The following is a 12275-nucleotide window of genomic DNA, read 5'->3' as shown; positions in this document are numbered from 1 at the left end:
TTTCACTGACAGCATGCATGTCAGGTGCTTAGGACAATATGTTTTAGGCCAAATGTTAAACTATTTGATTACATTTTGCCGTTTAATTACATTCTACTCTTAAATGACCTGAAAAACACGGGAGAAAAACTTAAGAATAGAGGTGAAATCCTCGGCCACAGATGTCAACTTTTTAATGCTTTCTGAGGCAAGAAATGTCTTCCAGAAAAGTAGATGACTAATAATAAAATTAGCATGAGATTTGTGATTGTTTGGGTTAGTTACATGTCCCCTTACTGAGCGTTTGACATCCTTCAGCTGATTTTGGAACACAGTTTTATAGCAGAGCTACTTCTCATATTTCTTAAACATTTAAGCCAGCTCTGCTTTCTGCTGGAACATCAGGAGACTGATCCTCTTTTCCATCTTTCTTCTAATCTTCCATTTCCCTCTGCCAAGGCACCTACTTCCCACTCCGTTCCTACAATATCCCTGCCTACTGCTTCCCTCTCTGCTCCTCTCCTCTCTAAACCCTTACATCAGCAGGAGAAAGACTCACTACAGTTAAAGGTAACTGCACCTCTTGAATATGGATTGTTGTAAATCTTCATGTCTTTTAAATAACTGCAAGGCTAACACTGAGTTTGATCTTCTCAGATGTACTGCTTTCTCTACTAATATTAAATAACATAAGAAATGGAGGATTGATAGGCCTTTTTCAAGTGAAACACAAGGTAAAACTATAACCACTGTAATATAATAATTAAATAGTTTAGGAGATACCAATGATAGGAAAGCAGAAAACCTTCTACTCAATTTCAGGTTCATACCAGGACAGCATGTAACTGAGTTAATTGAATGAAACAGAACTGTATTCCAGTATGCAGAAACTAGATAACATTTGTGTTTCTGTTTTCAATTTTAATCCAAAGCCTGGGAGAAAAGTCATAAATTTCACAGGAAAGCACCACTGCTGAGGGTCATGTTCTAAATACCAATTCTGTTAGTCAAGGACTGGACAAAGATTATTCCCTCTTCAGGACTACAGTTTGTGTCAGCATTGAAGCTCTGTGGCAGAAAAATGAAAACTTGCTCTAGAAAGACAAAGTTAATTTGCAGCGCTGACTTCCAGAAGATTTGTCTGCTCATGAAACGGGGGAAAAGTAATGTAAAGAGCATCTATCCTAGAAAAGTGATCATTGCATCATTACATCTATGTCATAAATACCCTCTTTTTTTTTTCTTAAGATCTACCCCATTTTACAATGTGCAATCATAGAAAACATAGACATAATGGACTTCAAGAAGTCTTAAGATCAACAAATCTGTTGGTTTTTTTCTGAAGCAGGAAAGAGACATAAGGCTTCTTTCCAGGGGATGAATCTGTCATGAGCTTAGGATTTTTCCACCTCAAAGAAGGGGTAAAATAGAGTACTGCACTTGTTTCTTCAGCTTTTAATAATGTAGCAGTTGGTAGAATGCTTTTAGTGCTTTTGCTTAGCCCAAGCATAAAAATTAAGAACATTCCTCATCTACACTGAAATTCTTTTTAGGTGACCTATATATTCTTTGCCCTTATTTGAGCAAGGTGTGTTAATCTGAACTGAAAATAAATAGGAAGAATATATGTTCTTGAAATTGTACACTGATACTTCAGGAACTTTTGTAAATTTTAAAATACATATGTATACGCACACACACACACACACACACATATATATATTTGCTATGTGGCTTAAAACTAAAAGGAATACAAGGAACTATGGGTGGGAAGTGTCACTTCACATTTTGTTGGTGGGAGAGATGTGTCCTCCAAAAAAAGAAGTTTGAAGACACATCCTAAGGAGAAATGCTGACATTTTTCTGCCTCCTCTGCCTCTCTTGGTATCTTTTTTTGCTGTTCTTATTCACCCCTCTCCTAAGAGGGGGCTGGTTTTTGGGGTTTTTTTTTGTTTAGTCACATTCTACTGACAGTCACAAATACCAAAGAAAAGGTTTCCAATATAGCACTCTGCTCTCCTCCCATTCCCCCCAACTCACTCCTGCCCATGAGATTTCACGTGGGCTGCACACACACCCCTTAATTACTGAATTCAGACAAACATGAAGCTGATTTGTTGTGATGCTGACAAAATGAGGATACTTTCATGGAGTACTTTCCACCAAGTATTTACTTGCTTTCTAAATGCAAATCCAGGGGGTGTGTTCTGTTTAACAACAAGGAATTACATTCACCATTGGTATTTCTAAGGTAGCATTTCTGCTCTGTGCTGTTGAGCTTTTCTGTGTTATTATCTGAGCTACTTCAGGGGGTGCACATGCAATAACTGTTCCAATTGCATATGCTATACATGATTCATCTTCTAATTGTAACATGTAAGGGTGCGTACCAGAGCAGGAAACCCTTGGGAAAAAAAGATACAGTGGTAGCAGTGAAAATAGCAATGAAAATACAGTGTACTAACAGTAGCCCTCCTACCTGTAACAATTGCTTTTTGTTATCAGGAAAAGCATGTCTGACTTGCATGTATGAATGAATGAAGCAACAAAAATCCCATGGTGCTTCATTCTTAAACTCTCGCTTGACAAAGTTTTTGTGGTTCTTCTAGGCTAATTTAAAGAGGGAGCTATTTGTTATGGGTAAACCTCCTCGTAGCCCAGTGATGACTAAGAGATCCTGCAGCTCACCTGTCAGAGGTCACAGCTATTCACACAGGGTATGGTACTGGATGCCCAGTGTGCAGTAACAGCTTTTCCATGGACAAGGAGCTCAGTGTCTAGTCTTTCAGTATTTTGCTTTTTACCCAAGTGTCTCAATACTATCAGTATGCTGTGTTTTCTTCCTGTTGTGCTTCTGTGCTATGACTGAGTAAAGGCAACAGGTCTGTGTGTGCCTGAACTTTTTATATAAATCCACTAGTGTATTGTATCTCTGCAGTACTGCATGGTATTTCCAGTGCTACGAGGTGTTTTTATTTAGTTCTTTATAGTTAGTCTAGTTCTATTAAAATTACTCCTCTCTTTCAAAGCATTTTTATTTTATTAAAATTACAGCTTCTAAGAGTAAAAAATTTATTCTCCATTTCATATATACAGGCTTTTGCATGTATACAGACTGATTTTTTTGTTTTGAATCCATGTCCTTCTTTTCAAAATGTTTTGCTCCTGCTACATTTTTTTCACTCAATACTGCCCTCTTTATCCAATCATTCCAGATTTTAATACTCTTTAACCTTTCATCTGTAATATGACTGTAACACAACTCTAATATTTTCACCTAGCCAGAAACTCAGGTTGTTTTGAATTTGCATGGATTTTGCTCAAAAAGGTAATCTACATTATGTTAAGGGAAAAAAAAAAAAAAAACAAACACAAAAAGTCAAACACCAAAACCCCACCCTCAACCTGAACAAGATGAGAATGAGAATTTGTGGTTTATGCTTTACTTTCAGTTCAGGATTTTTTTGCCTTTTGCATTAGTTTCTTAACATTTAGGTCTTACAACTGGTAATGGGATTAACTGTTTTCTATGCTGTTACTGCTAATTTTAGTTGATTATTTTTCTAGTGTCTCCCTTTTTAAAATTTGAATATTAGTTTAAGATATGCAGGTTTGTGTAACTTCCAAAGTCTTAGCTTTCTGGCAAGCCTCTGCTTTCAGGTATTGAGAAGGGGACAGTGCTTTCTTCACTAATGAAGACAGTTCAATCCTAGCAAGGGCAGGATTCTTGTAGTAGCAGACAAACACTGTCTGACAGAAAGGCCAACTAGGAATGAGAGCTGTAAAAAAGGGATTAAGGCCTATTTTAATTTTGCACATTACTCCAAATGAATGACATGTTTCCAGTATATTAAGAGTGTATAGGTCAATGTGTAGTGTGCTTATTACTTTAATTCCAAAAGTAAAAGAGCACGTATCATGCACCTAATTTGGATACTCAGGACTCTACAGAACTTTTATACGTAAGTGCAGTATCAATCATGCATGAAAATCAGGCATATAACTGGGACCATTGACTTGATTGCACACTCCTTAATGTTCTTGGATTAGGTCCTGCAATATTTCCCAGGAAATAGGACAGTCTGGTAAACTGAGGTGCAGCTGAAAATTAGGAATCTTTGTTAACAGTCCTTTGTCTAGTCAATGCAGCTGTATTTGAGAATGAGAGCTTAGGGAAAGAAAACAGGGAGAAAGCTTCTGGATGTCAGCTGGGTTGTTATTGTGGAATGCCTCCAAATAGGGAGCAAGCACCAAGGTCCCCTTGCTCAGACATACCACCAATCACTTCACCCTATTTCTCCAAGATTGTAATTTTGTCACAAGACTGCTTTCTCTGCAGCAATAACATAGAATTAAATCATGAGTCACCTTGATTCTTATCTATTTCTACAGTGGTTAACTAGCAAAAGAACCTTTTATGAAGCATATGAAGAAAAAGAAGATAATACTAACCTACCCAATTTCTTCCTGGCTTGGTATTATGTTCAAAGCATTAAATCATTTGTAGCATTGTTTAGGATTTTACCTCCATTGTTTATAGGAGAAGTCCTTAATCTTGGTTGAGTTCTTTTCCATCTCTATCTTTGGCATTCAGCTCAGTTACAGACCTGATGAAAGATTAGCAGCAAATCAGGGCAGATTCCAGTCTAAATACAAAGAATTCTGACTATTCTCCTCTTGCTAGACAAGCAAGCCATTGAAGGAGGTTTACTGAGAACTGTTTAATTTGTAATCTTTACTGTTTATTCTTCAGTGAAAATTACCCATTTTTCTTGTACATGGGCAGAGCAGAGTTAAGTGAGGGAGAGAAGACAGCAAAGAGTATAAACATTTTTTTTTTAATTTTGAAAATCTGTTTCCCACCTAGCATTCAATAATATGAATTTTTAAAAAAAATCTGTACTCTATCTTCCTGCAAATTTAGGCACCTTTTAAAAGTTATACTCTATAGACTGTAAAGTACAGATTGTTCACAATATTTTCTGCACGTATTCATAGAAACTGCTGAAAGGAAATTTAACTAATTTCATCTGGAGATGCTGAGAGGGAGAAGAGGGGAAAGAAACCTAACAAACTACATCTTGTGTTTTTCTGTTCAATTTTTGTCATCAGCCTGTGGATTGTTTACAGCTGCCTTCTCTCTTGGAAGATTGTATCATCTTCAAGAGTGACTGAAATAGTCAAACTAAGAGAGAACTGTGGGGCAATACAACAAATTCCATGGCTTAAAGATCAGGTTGCAGTTTACTCAATTCATGAAAGAAAGTGCTATGAGCAGTGTTTGATATCCACATTCCCAAAACAGAAATGGTTCCCAGACTTGTCTCTACAGAGTGACCAGAGGGCATCCTCAGTCAACAGAGAATATGATCCCTGCTCATATCAAGAGCTTTTCCAAGCAGCTGCTTCTGCAGTTTCTGGCCCCAGACAGATTCTAATCAGTATAAGTCAATAACTTTCTAAGCAGGATATGGTTTCTGTAGAAGGTTAGTATTTTTCATTTCCATGCATCCAGATGTATAGATTATTATTGCTCAGTAATGCTCCATTAAGAAGGAACATAGTTCCTTTCAAAAAGCTTTGCACTGGAAATACAGTCAACTTTTTTCTGTTGAAGTGTTAATTGTTATATTCACAAAATTAAATGTATTCTTTCAAAATTGTTTTCTGTTCTTTGCCTCCCAACAGCCCGCATGGCTTGAGATGAAACAGAATTAGTTAAAGCATAGCATGTTATGCCTGCCAATTTAGTACTTTGTGTGTGTAATGTAAATTGGGATGTTGTTCGTCTGTGAATTTTCTAGATTCTGCCATTATGTATAGGAGATTTTATTTCTGCTTATCTAAAAATATATTTCACCCCAAATATGTATTATGTTCATCAATTGCATCTGATTTTTCTAATATTATTTCTGTTCACAGTGAAGAGGCAGCAGGGTTCTATTCCAGCTTTGTACTATGCTATAAATAGAATGGACTGTTGATGAAGTTCACAGTTTTGTTTAGTTTTTATTATGACCTCCAAAAATCCGATCTTTAAACGTGCCAAGATTCAGTTGTTTGTCATGTCTCTTAAGGATTTTTTGTGAGCTGGAAGGGGGGCATAATGGGCCATGGTTTTACACAAGGTAGAATATGGACTCTTGAGCAGCTGTGTTACACCCCTATCCAACTATTTGGACCTTAAACTGCAAATCTTTATTACATTTCAAATCATTTCATTTCAGCCACAGCGCCCTGTGCTTTCTCATGAAAATATACACGGTGGGGGGGAACCGTAAGTATAATTCTTGTCTACTAAACCAAAACCTAACATTTAACTAACAGCTAGCACATCATCAGATAATTTTTTAACTTGCCAAGTACAAATAGGAAAAGATTTCACAGATTTACTGATAACTGCATGATGTAGGAAGATAGCCAAGAAAGTCCCAGAGGGCAAAGCCTTATTTGTTTAATTTTAGGTTCAGTGCAGCCAGACATGGCAACTTAACAGTTCTCCATTATCTGTACTTACAGAAGAGATTTTGACTTTTTTCATTCTCTCCATTTTTACATCTTAGCAAAATGACAATTACAGATTCAACATTGATTCAGCTGATCTGCTTTACTGACTTGATACAATTATTCAGAAACTGTTCTGGATGTGAATAGAGAGACTTGATAATGTTGATCACAGGAATACAGGCTCACGCTTTTTGGTGTGATTTACAAGTGCAATTCTAATATATGACATACAAGAAAAGTTTTCTGGAAACTGTAGAAGAACCTAGAACTCAAGTCTTATTTTAAGTGCTTGGGATATTTCAGTACTGACAGTTAAAATGCAAGTTCAGTGCAAGATTGTCTTGAGATTTCCCCCCTTCCCCAGCCCTGCACTCAGATCCTACTTCAGTGATCACTGAAACCAGTAGCCATTCTTCCTTTAGCATCAGAGCACTTCAGCATATGCCCTATTGGATAATTTTTCATAAAATGGACCTAAGGTTTTTTGTCTAAAAATGTTGTTCAGTTTTCCTTAGTCATTTGAAGATGAAAAAGAGGGGCAAAAAGTTACCAGATAGATATACCACAAATACATAATTAGATTTGGATATTCAATCTCACTAAAACCACAGCTTCCTGTTGGTATAGTTGAGCATACTGAACCACCTAACTCAGTTTTTAAAGTGATAATTTTCTAATTCACCTTGTTCAATATATTATAAGTAGGTAATGACTAAAGTTATTGATCCCTAAATTAAAAACAGAAATATATTAAATTTATATTTAAATTTATATATAAATTCTCTTGAATATGTTTTCTGTTAGTATTGTAGGTGCCAGTAGAGTTTTCATACTTACAAGAGTCTTAGATTAGCATAGAGAGAATGAAATTACTACAAAGGGGTTTTTCAGGTGGATTATCTAGAAACTACTAAGATTGATTTTCTAAAGTACAAAGCGAGCTCATTGGTAAGTTCTTGTTACTGTACTTGAGTAAGTAATTGGCTTGAATCCTATTCATGACACATTGCATCTGCAAATCTTTTCCTCTTGGAAGCTGCATTTAATTATTTTTTGGAATATCACCATAGCTCTGCTTTCCTGGAATGATGATAAGTATAACAGAAAACATTATTGCTACTTAGTTTTTTGCACAGATTGTTCTTGCTCCTGCTACACAAATTACCAAAGGTAATTGCTTAAACAACCAGTCTCTTTCCATTTTGTTAGAGTAATTAAAATATAAAAAGAGACTTTTGGGGCTTGGGAAGATGACTGCCAGTGACAAGAAAATAAGGTGGTTTTCTTTTTTTCTTGGAACATTTTCTTCTTTTCTAATCTCCGAACCATCAATGTGACAAATAAGTATATTTTATTTAAGATAACCGTCATGAAACTAAACCTAGCACGAGTCTGTATATAGCATTTTCAAATTGGGCTTTCAGGAGCAGGAATTTTTTACTAAAGTAAACATCTTATTTAAGCCATGAAAACTTAGCCAGAATCATAAACACATCAATGAGCAAGCTATCTTGTTTGTACTGGGCAAAGTGTAATGATGGTATTAAGGTTTAAAACTCAGTGAACTGTTCTAAGAGAAAAGAATGGATACAATCATGCTTTGGTTCACTAATCTGAAATTAAAACTATATCCTTTTCCCAATTTCTGCAGTGGTACCCTGCTTCTTTTTAGACAGTCAGTCATATCTAAGGCACGGTTACTTAGGAAAAAAGGCCAATTCTGACTCTGCAGGACTCATAGGCTTTTACAACAATCTTCCTGTGGGCTGTCAGCCCAAGAACCTTCAGTACCCCCTAGTGAGAGTTTATTCTTTCAATTCAAAAAACTTTAATGAAAAGCTGGCAAGGAATGAAATACAATGTATTTAGTAATTGCTCAGCTCTTGCCATTTTTCCACCTTATCTCCTGCAATCTGCAGCCCTGGCCAGGTGTAGAAGCACAGCTCAGGGTTTTAATATTGTTTGAGTTTCCATCCATATGTCCTCTGATTTCATCCAGGCCTCTCCCTCACTCTCACAGATGGCTTATCTGTGTAGCCACTGAAGAGCACAGGGAGCTCCCCCAGGCACAGTGACAGCATGTGAGGTCTGCTGTGCTGGGTACCCTCACTTGTGTCTGCTGCTGGCTTCTCAGAGCATAAAGGCAGAACAGTGGTAGGTGCTGACCATGGAAGCTTACAGGGCTAGCACATCTAGACTCTCCTTTAAAAGTCCTCTGGTTGGTTACTGAACTATAACACTAAAATGTTTTTTAAAAATGCTTTTGAAACAACTAGTTGAGGAGCCATCAGACTTGCCTTAAAACCCAGTCTTCAATGTCTCATGAGCTGCCTTTTTAATGAAGGTTTTATTTACTGATAGTTCCTAACCCTCAAGTCTACCAGGCAAAAAAAAATCCTTTTCCCCTCTATTTGCAAGAAGTGTTTCTTCTTAATGTTTAAACCAGATCCTTTACTTGAGCAAAAGTTCAAGGAACTCTTACTTCTTTTTAAAATGCCTCATTTGTCCTATTTAAGGTTTCAGGCTCTATATAACTATACCCCTAGGAACGAAGATGAATTGGAGCTCAGAGAGGGAGATGTCATTGATGTGATGGAAAAATGTGATGATGGATGGTTTGTGGGTATGTTTTGATTTGGTTATCTTCTTTTTTTCCCCCCCGACCTGTGCTGCCCTCTTCATGTAGTGTCTTTCAAACAGCTTTTGGCATTTAGTGTAATAAACTTGAACCTGGCTTTATCAGGAGAAATCCCAACCAAAATCCACTGAAATTAGCAGGTGATTTTGCACTTTTGTCTTTTAAAATTGATAGATGCCAAATTGACACATGGCTCTGGATTGTTGTACAGCATTGTTGTCATTTGTGACACAGAATGGACTATGTATTACTTCTCTCTTTATAAAGGCCAGGCAACTTAAAACCTTCTCACAGGAGTACATCCACAGCATTGACCACTTGTGAAACCCAACTGAACAAATTACGATTATTACTGAACAAATTATGATTTCATAACCAGGCCTAGATATGGCGGCTTAATCATTTCATAAACACTCATGCACACTCAGCAATTAACATAATCATCTGAAAAGTTCTTAATATTTAAAAAATTCACATTATTTTAATAGAGTTCATGTTGTTTAAATTATTTCTATGTACCAAGAATTTTAGCACAGCTTTTAATCAGGCCTAACAATTTAGTCAAATATACCTCTTCATTTGCATTTTGCTTCCTGTGTTACACTTTGTTAAACCTCACAAATAAAATTATATAGTATAAGGAACTCTAGATCGTTCTGCTCGTGCAATATTAAACTTAAAATATTTAAGGCCATGCTTACATAGTGATTTTCTGTTGTTATTCCCATCTTTCATCTATTGCTTCTAATTTCAGGAACCTCAAGAAGAACCAAATTCTTTGGTACTTTCCCTGGAAACTATGTCAAGAGGCTGTGAAATTTTTTTTTTCTACTTATTTATGCTGCATCTCTGCAACACATCTGCATAAAGCTGCTAGAAAACATGCTACGCTGGCCTTCTGTTTTCTCGCTTGCAGTCTCAAATAGAGGCCATCTAGTTCATCCTCATCCCATCCCACCCGCCAAACCGTCCCAGCAGTATTACAGCAACGACCACAGTGGGAATAACTAAGCTTTTCTGAGACAAGAGGAAGCATTTCAACATTTAAATACTCCCTGCTTTAAAGTCTTTTCATGTGAAACACAATAGGAAAAGCCTGATGACAGGTACACAAATGAGTTGCCATGGGGGGGTGGGGGGGAAGGGGGAAAAATTAATCTTGGTTTGAACATTTGTGGTACTACCATGAAGTCTGGTGGGATTTTTTCAGCATGCATGTAATACAGAGGAAAGTTGCTGTTTACTATTTTTTAAAAAATTGATTTTACACATTCTTATTAGCTTGGCGGCATTTGTTGCTTCCACATTGCTGTGTCACGGGTTTGCCTATTGTACTGGTTTACAATGTATGACAAACTATAATATAGACTTTTTGCCTGCACTTGTATGCTGTAACAAATGCACAGTGACTGTAAAATCTCAAGCAAGCAAAGTGAAAAATGGAAGAACAGCAAGTGTTCTGAACGGGTGCAATGGTATTGGCTAAATCTTTTTTCTTTTTTTCCCTAATGAAAAACTGTAGTGAACCTGTAGTGTATTCTGGTAAAAAGTAAGAAGTGCAAAAGGCACAAAGACTGGGGAAAGAGGATTTAAAGAAGAGCAAGACAGTGCTGTAAGCATAGACAATAATAACCTGCTGTTGATGTCTGATATTAAATGGTTGTAATCAAAATGTTGTAATAGTAAGCAACATGAAGTGTAAGAGGTAGTGTTTTTACTTATCAGGAAATTAAAGAAGCAGGAAGGTAAACAGTGTTAGTGCAAAGGGTTGTTGGATTTTGGTTTTTTTCTTTCCTAACATAGCCACCTGAAAAATATTCACAAGCATCATGTACTGATTTATTTCACTATATATGTGTATGTATGTTAATGAAACCCGAGTTACACATTCTTTTTAGGAATTTAGACAGAAAAAAAGTCACAAGTATTAAAACCAATATATTTTAGAGGTGTTGGGTTTTGGTTTTTTGTCTGAATGAACAAGTGTTTGAAAACATACATTTTCCATAAGCAAAGGTAAGCATAAATAGGAAATGAAATTAAGGCACAGGATGATAATGACTATGGCTTTATAAAAATAAAAATTTGGATTTGGTTTCTTTGTCACCTTATAGATGGCAAAAGCTTCTGCTGCATTTTTCATGGGTAAAGGATCAAAATTATCAAAATGTATGTAGTCTCTGTAGCATTTTGTACATAATTTTGCTTTTTTGTACAGAGCCATTTGGTTGTTGATTTTTAAAAAATTAAGTTTCTTATTTGCCCTCTTCACATACAGAACATTTCAATGCGTTTTTCTTTTCTTTCTCTGTTTACCATAAGCACATCTGGATAGTGCAATTCTGTAAGATAGCCTTTTATGCAAAATTTTATTAATTAAAATATGGTTTACCAGCCAAATCTAAATGTACATATGTCTTTATTACTGAGAAAGGTCAATAAGGCAAAGGTAAAGAAACATCTTTGTGCAGCATACCTTTATTATTGCAGATTTCATGGCAAAAGCTTTATATTCAAAGGCTTTCAATTTTAAACTAGATCTGCATGCAGCTTTGCTGTGAGATTAATACTATCTTTGATGCCATTTATGATTGAGGACTTAAATATCTGTTGCCTGTGATATTTAAAAAGTACTGTTTCTACTCTGTATCTGATTTTAGAAAAATGCAGGTTTTTCATACCTGAGTTTCAGGTAACTGACTTTGAATTCCTACAAGCAAAAGGTCTCTGTGGTTTTTTTGGTTTTTTTTTTTTTTTTCTTGAATAGACTTCTAATAAATTTTGCTTGGAGTACAAAACTGTTTCCCCCATCATTTCTTCAAATACAAATAACTTACCACTTAAGTATTGCAAAGTGCTTAACTCTTCAAGCTTATATGCAAATATTAGTACACCATGTACTTACACCCACACCCCCCATCAGTTATGTCTATGTGCCACTAGCATTGCCCACACAGCTCTCACTTGGTCCACTTTTGTGGCATCCCTGAAACACCTGACTGCAAAAGTAACATTATGGACTTTCTGCATAGGAAGTCCATAATTTGAGATGATTTTTTCTTGCCAGAACCACCCTTCACATAGAAACACAATGTATAAACCCTTTATACATACCAGAAGTTCCTACATCCTAATCTTTCAACAAAAGCAA

At 36.1% G+C, this 12275-nt stretch overlaps 1 protein-coding gene across 12 annotated transcripts in view; it reads left to right on the top strand.

Moving 5' to 3' along the window:
- The window catches only part of SORBS2 (sorbin and SH3 domain containing 2), a 204196-nt gene extending 192280 nt beyond the window's left edge, over positions 1 to 11916 (top strand). For all 12 annotated transcript variants that reach the window (XM_050973797.1, XM_050973806.1, XM_018926555.3 and 9 more), the window contains 3 exons: positions 6207 to 6256; positions 9003 to 9109; positions 9879 to 11916. In XM_050973797.1, the coding sequence (XP_050829754.1) occupies positions 6207 to 6256; positions 9003 to 9109; positions 9879 to 9940 (219 nt within the window). In that variant the 3' untranslated portion in view covers positions 9941 to 11916. The remainder of the gene's footprint in view (positions 1 to 6206; positions 6257 to 9002; positions 9110 to 9878) is intronic.
- The last annotated feature ends 359 nt before the right edge of the window (positions 11917 to 12275 follow it).

Source organism: Serinus canaria, chromosome 4, assembly GCF_022539315.1.
Source record: "Serinus canaria isolate serCan28SL12 chromosome 4, serCan2020, whole genome shotgun sequence".
Lineage (NCBI taxonomy): Eukaryota > Metazoa > Chordata > Aves > Passeriformes > Fringillidae > Serinus > Serinus canaria.
Note: the sequence above shows the minus strand (reverse complement) of the source record. Positions and strands in the feature narration are given on the sequence as shown.